General features: G+C 38.1%; 1 protein-coding gene across 1 annotated transcript; it reads left to right on the top strand.

Moving 5' to 3' along the window:
• Nucleotides 1-263: 263 nt before the first annotated feature.
• On the top strand, nt 264-4220 carry LOC110803512 (uncharacterized). Its single transcript, XM_022009025.2, has 8 exons — nt 264-811; nt 2173-2233; nt 2782-2863; nt 2965-3103; nt 3198-3356; nt 3427-3547; nt 3626-3785; nt 3899-4220. Exons 1-6 carry the CDS (start codon nt 791-793, stop codon nt 3448-3450), a joined length of 486 nt encoding a protein of 161 aa, XP_021864717.1. The 5' UTR covers nt 264-790; the 3' UTR covers nt 3451-3547; nt 3626-3785; nt 3899-4220.
• The last annotated feature ends 2925 nt before the right edge of the window (nt 4221-7145 follow it).

The raw sequence follows: 7145 nt of genomic DNA, 5'->3' as shown, positions 1-7145 counted from the left end.
GTCCTAAGTGCATATAATTAGAACTCGCAAACTTCACTGAATTAAAGGAATAACTAGTTTGATGCATCGAGCGATATCTCAGATCATTACGGAAAAAATCATACTCCATATTAGAATTAATACCTAGTATTTAAAAAACAAAGCTCCACGCATGATCCATGGGGCTCATCATCTATCAGTTCAAACAAGCAAAAACTGAAAACCACACATAGAGTATCCAACGTGGCTCCCCAAATTCATTTAAGTGCCTAAATACAAGAACCAAAAAAAACAAAAGAACAAACAAAAGGTAAGGCATCCTTAGCATTACAAAGTAGTTGAAATTTTAAAGGGAAGAAAAAAGAAGGAAAATATCCTCCGCCATTACCGTCTCCCACATTCATTCATCCTCAGCATTCATGTTAATCTCCGACTCATCCTCCTCGCTATTAATCATCATTCAATTCAAATTGATTAACAATTTCTGTTACAATTCACGAACCTTGCATTTCAATCGTCACCAGTTTCAACTTAAATTGTAATTAGCTAATCTTGTGTTTGCATTACAATTCAAGAGATCCCACATCGAACTAGGATCAAACTACTATTTCACCTTCAATTAAATCCCACCATCTTCTCCCTAACTTTAAAAGCCTCCATTTACAAATTAATTTCCTCCCAAAACATTAATAATTTCTTAAAGAATGTCGGTTACGCTTACTTTGGGAAAATGGTTATTGATAGTCCAACTCTCATCTCTTAATCCTATCCTAACTCTATTTAACATAGTTAGTTGCGTCCTAAGGATAATATGATCGTGAGCTGCAAACAGGTATGATTCCGTCTCTTTTTTGTGTCTGTTTTTAATTGGTTTCATTGTTTTAATTTACAGTTTATAATTCTTGAATTGTTCGGTAATAGGGTATTTTGATCATTTCTGAGCTGATTTTATCCTAATTTGCAATACCGTAGTGGTAAATTTTGAATTTATTTTTTTGCTAGGAATTGGGTTTTGGAGTTTGGATTTTGGTTTGATATTGCCCGGATCATAATTGGGGAGGTTGTTGTATTGCATATACCGTGTTGTAAGTTGTTGGTTTTAGCTTAGGCTTGATTGTAGCCATGGATGATATAAGTACTGAATATCAGGATTTGAGGTTCAAAATATTGATAATCACACGATAATTAGAAACAATTGGTATTAGTTGGATCATGGGGTACCAACCTATGACTTTGAACTTCCTTTCCATATTTCCATCATAGTTGTAGACAAATAGATTACTGTCATTAGGCTTTGAGGTTCAAAATACTGATATCCACATAACATTTAGAAATAAGAGGCGTTAGTTGGATTCATGGGGTACAAGCCTATGGAGTGAACTGACATTACTGTCATCATGAATATCATTGATCAGAAAGCATGTAGGAATAAACTTGTGTTTGTGATGGACTTAATTCGAACTGCCTCACATAGAAAGCAATAGAGGAGCCTACATTTTCTCTCTTAAACCTCAGTTTTATGTCATTGGGGAGACCATTCTTAAGAATCTGAGAATGAGTATGCGTGAAGTATACCACTTTGTTTTATAGTAGTTGGCCCCAGAAGGTAAAATATTACTAACAAATACACATAAATGAAAGCGAAAACTAAAGATATACTTCGTATTTGGTAATTATTTACAGGTACAATAGCTTCCATGTTTCCTGTGAACGAAGCACCCTGATAGTATCGTGTTTCTAACTATGTTTCAGTTATAGAAATCTGTATAATCAACAATGTGAAGGTAGTTGAAGCTTAACCCCAAGTTTGGTAAATAATCCATCATATGAGAATTGGTGAAACCTGTATTGAACATTGGGTTATTGGGTTATTCCGGAAAAGACAATATGTTTGCCATTTTCCCAGGGTGAACCTAAATGAGTGTACTTGCTATCGATGCAAGTTGTGACATTGTTGCACAAACCTCGTCCCTAATGTCACAACCCGAGACTGATGAACTATTTTAAATGTAGCTAGTATTGTTGTATTGCATTTGCCTTTTACATAATCTGAAGTTGTACCTTCTATTTGGAGTGTAGGAGTATAATCAAATATAATCCCCCCCCCCCCCCCCCCACACCTAAATTACGCTACTCTATAGTTTTCCCCTTCCCACTATCTAATAGTGGTTTTGAAATTGTTTGTGGATACAGGTGCTATTCTTGGGATTATTTCATTTTTCTGGTGTTCTAGAGGGTTCAAGTCCCTACAAAGGTGAACCCTTTTCTCTACTTCCTTTCCTAAATTCTCAAAGGAATTAGTGTGTTGTTCTATATGTTTTCATAATCATTACGGGTCTATTCCATCTTATGTGAATGATCTTAATTGGTAATGTGGATATTGTTGAGTAGTTGGGACTTAACAAAGAAAGAATATTAAATTTTAACCGGGTGATTTCGTTTGTTGAGTTTAAAGGTTTGGGATCTGATTGTGTTAAAAGGATTAATGGACTCCCCAATGGCATATAACTGAGGTTTAAGAGAGAAGATTAGGATCTGGTTGTGTTAAAAGGGTAAATGTATGTTTGTCCCCTCGATTATGATTTGTCTTTTTGATAATTAGAGTATTTGTAATGCAGAAGCATTAAGGTATATAAATCATTCACTTGTTAAAAATGGAGCACAACCACATATAGTAATAATCACAGCTACACGAGTAACAATGTTCAACGGTAAATGCCAACACAATAATATAGACAAACACACCAGCTTTAACATCATCTACTTTAAACATGTACTAATAAATTAATGATGATGTTGCAGGGAACTATCAACTCAATTCTACTGGAGGAACTAAGATCTACATCAACCTAGACATCCCTGAAGTACAACATTTCAAGAAAGAGTAAGAAATCCACTATGCTCAAATGTCTAAACAACCAACAATTACCAACTAAAACTAATACTTCCCCCATTACTAATTGCCCATTGTACCTTTTCATAAAGCATGGTTGATGTGCCGCTACAAGCAATAGTCCGGATAGAAGTCACCCAACCAGAGAGTTTAGAGGAGGCGATGACCAAGAATCGTAAAACAATCAAAGAACTACAACACCTATACATGGAAGAAGAAGAAGAAAATAAGGTAGAAACCTTCTTACTACACATAAAAAACACCAAAACAGAAGGGTCACAAAGGTAAGCAAGATGAAAATTAAATCTACATTTTATACATGCAGGATTTCAAAGACACTTACACTTGTGTGGCACAAATTTCATTCATCCACGACCAAGAGTATGGCTGGATGTACACTTCATGTAACAATTGCAAATCAAGGGTAGATGCGAATCAATACTACAACAAAATGTCAAGTCGTCCCAGAATTCCCAATCGACAGGTGCAGTACCCAAACACATTACTACATTATACCACAATATAATCAAAATATCTAATATCAACTATTGTAGGTACCGAATCATTTCCACAATTGATGACGGAAACGCAACGATGACTGTGGGGATTTTTGACAAAGACGTGGAAAAAATTATTGGCAAACCAATAACATCAATGATGAAGATTTATGACCAGGTAATACAATTCAACTAACTACACAAAGAAAGAAAACCAAATGCAATGAAATATACCATAAATCCAATGCAAATGTAGGAAAATGGAGCAGAGAAGATCTCAAAGGAGCTGCAACAATGCATTGGGAAGACATATACGCTCAAGCTCAAAGTCAACAAGAAAGGATACATACAAGAGCTGAGATACTAAAAGAAATAAAAAAGGAGGGCCAGTCAAACAAAAAATACAAAATCAATAGGTAATGACCTTATCAAAACCCAAATCAAATAGACATTAAAAAAACATATACAGTGTCAATATTACGCATGTACTATTTGAGAATTGTTATACTAACATGTTACAACAATACAGTTATACAACAACACCATCACAACAACAAAGGATATACCCACAACAAGCACAACCCCAACTACAAACCAAGACCCAACCCAGCTAACGGACGACGGACCAAACTCCTGAAATATGAGCCAACTTGGTCTTGTGCATTACATGGGTTCTTCCTATAAAGGGGATACTACTCCGTACTTTTTTATATTTTAAAACAATGTTAAGAGGTGTACATTTATGTGTTTTGTGTTCTGTTTTTCCCTTTTGGGATATTGATCTGTAAAGAAAACAAAGAAATAAAATAACAGTTGACACTTTCAATCAAAAAGATTGCAGTTCCATAGAAGTTCAGAATTTTTAATAAAGATTGACTTTCAGGGGATATGATGAACGCAAATCTCGGGGGATACAAAAAAAATCGTTAAAGACAAGTTAATCAAAGTGTTTACTACTATTAATGACATCCTTATGTAAGCCAGAATTCAAGATATGCTGATGCTAAGATATACGCTACAATAACACAGTGGTCAGTTGCACTTCATCAATTAACAAAAAGGATTGAAATTGCTGTAGGTTTAAGCGAATACGGAAATCAGTATCATTTGTTTCATCTAACCGTATTTAAGGATTAAAATGTACACCCAGCCCAAAAAAAACATAACAGTCACCAACCACCCAAATAATAAAAAGAACACACAAATACAAAAATCCTAAATTTTAAGATTAGCCCGTGCCTTGCATGGGTCAGACGACTAGTTTTATTAAAATAGTTTGTATTTATTTTGTTATCATTTATTATATTTTACTTGTAGATGCAACAAAACAACGACCCTGTTTGGGTATAATAAGTTTTTAGCGGCTACGTAGTAGATGTTACAAGTTGTTAGATTAGAACATATTACATGCATCCGGGTGCACGGTGCATCCTCTCCCATTTTCTCCTTATATGCGAGGAGAAAATGTAGTGGGGACCATCAATAGGCATAAATATACACTTGGGTGCACGGTGCACCCGGGTGTATCTAATAATTTTCATTGTTAGATATCTATATTAGCTGATTTGACTGTATAAAACGGTGTATGTGGTAAACAACTTTTCATAGATAATTACTTAATTAGTACTTAAAATAGGAAAATTTGGTAATATTAATCCAACCTTTTGCCGATTTTCTTTTATTAAGCTCACTTAGCACATATTTTTATAATAATCCCACATTTACTACCTAAAATGCTAATAATAAAAAATTATTAGGTAAAACATACAAGATTATATTAATAATTAAGTAATTTTAGTAAAAAAATTAATAACTTTAACGGATGGATGGATGGATCGGATGAGATTGGGTGACGGTTTGGATGAACCTCCACCCGAATCCGACCAGACCTATTACCTGATCCACCCGCCACCTGTTTAGCATATGTGTTTTATCGGTTGTGCATCCATATATTCGGTTCGGGTGGTTCAGATAGCCGTCGAACTCGGATGAAATTGCCATCCCTACTCTTCAGTGCCCTTAAGCACTTTTAATTAGAGATAGATGTAGCGGGCCTACCCGAGGCACGACCCCAAAATCGCGGGTTGTGAACAAGACTTGGACCGTATCTTTTGAAAAAAGCACGGCATAACATGACAAGACAAAACATGTTTAACTTAAGTAAAATAACAATTAATCATTGTTCCGGTGTTGTAAAGATGGAAACAATGGGCTTCGAATGAAGGCCCTTTCGTATGTGTTGAAGATCTTGCTTGCTTGAATGAGTCGAGTCCGAATTCACCTGCACAAGAGCAAAGTCACTAGCCTCGGGGGTGTTTCCGAGGAAAGCCCCTCCGATGCCTAAGTAAGAACGATGCTCGGATTCTAGAGAGAAGTTCTCTAGAAGAGTAGTCTTAAGGCGATAAATTGGACGTACCTTGAGGTGTGAGCCTTTGCGGCCTATTTATAGTGTTTGCATAATAAATGCCCATAGGTCATTTATTGCTATTGGGCCTTGGGCCTTGATGGATGGCTGACTAGCCATTGGTAGGTTTGATGCTGTTTGTTTAGAGCCATTGGGCTTTGGACTTAGTGGCCCAATTGAGAATCAATTGGGAGCCCAAACAACATGCCCCCCAGATCCGCTCCATTTAGAATTAAATGGGTGGGTTTCCAGTTGTCAGAAGTCCAAAAGTTCCCTCTTTTTTTTTGAAAAGGGATGATTTGCATTGATGACAAGTGTTGGGAGTTGTATTGTGTCGTGGAGATCGTGGGTCGAAAGGAAGTTGATACGCTTCCCTTTTCTATAAATACCGGGCGCTAAACTTCCTTCAAACTTTACTTTCTCTCTCTTTTGGACAAACTTCTTCTCTTTTCCCGGCGATCGCGGTTTTCGAGTTTCTTCAGATCTACGAAATTCGGCCAGCTTTAGACTTCGGGAACTTGTGTTGTTCGTTTTATCGGCGAATTCCGCTTCGGAAAAAGGTAATTTGTTTCTGAATTCTCCTTACTTCTTCGTTCTTCCTTCTACTCCTCAATCTAAACCCTAGACCGAGAATTCGCGACCATGGCAAAGAATAGGGGCAAAAGTAAGTTCGTCGTTGGCTCCTCTAGTGAGAGGGAGAATGTGCCTTCGGGAAGGGTACAGAAAACTTCAAGGGGTCGGCCTTCGGAGAGGCCGGTGGAGAGGCGTTCGACTGGTTGGGATGCTTCCAAAGATGATGTTGTTGGCGGGTCTAGCGTGTCTGAACGCGCAACTTCTGGAAAGAAAGCTGGTTCTTCGGGTGTACGCCGTCCTTACCCTGAGTTTCCAGTTCATTGGACTGAAGCTGATCCGCAGGGCAAGTATGCCCCGATCTTGCATGAGACCACTAAGATCGATGGTCCGTTGGAGAAATCGGTCAGTGGTGACTGGTTGGTGGAGGCGAAGCTGGGGAACTACCATCGGAGGGCCGAGGAGCTATACGGAATCCAGCACGCCTTGGGGTACTGGTGCGAGCTTCCCGATCAGGAGCGTCCTCGGGTGACTCATCCGCCGAGGGGGTTCATCTCTGTGTATACTCATCACTTGGAGAACGGTCTCCGTTTTCCCTTGGATCCGTTCATTTCCGAGCTCCTGGTGTCGTACAACATCAGTTTGGCCCAACTTACACCCAAATCTATGAGGCACATCATCGGATTTAGATGGGTGTGCGATTTTGTTAACTTTCCCTGCTCTGTCGCCGTTTTTCGGGATCTCCACGATCTGTCTTTCAATCACGCTTCAAAGGGGGATGGGTATGGTTGGTGGACCATCA

Source organism: Spinacia oleracea, chromosome 2 (genome assembly GCF_020520425.1).
Source record: "Spinacia oleracea cultivar Varoflay chromosome 2, BTI_SOV_V1, whole genome shotgun sequence".
In the NCBI taxonomy this organism is placed as follows: Eukaryota; Viridiplantae; Streptophyta; class Magnoliopsida; order Caryophyllales; family Amaranthaceae; genus Spinacia; species Spinacia oleracea.
This window is presented reverse-complemented; position numbering and strand designations above follow the sequence as displayed.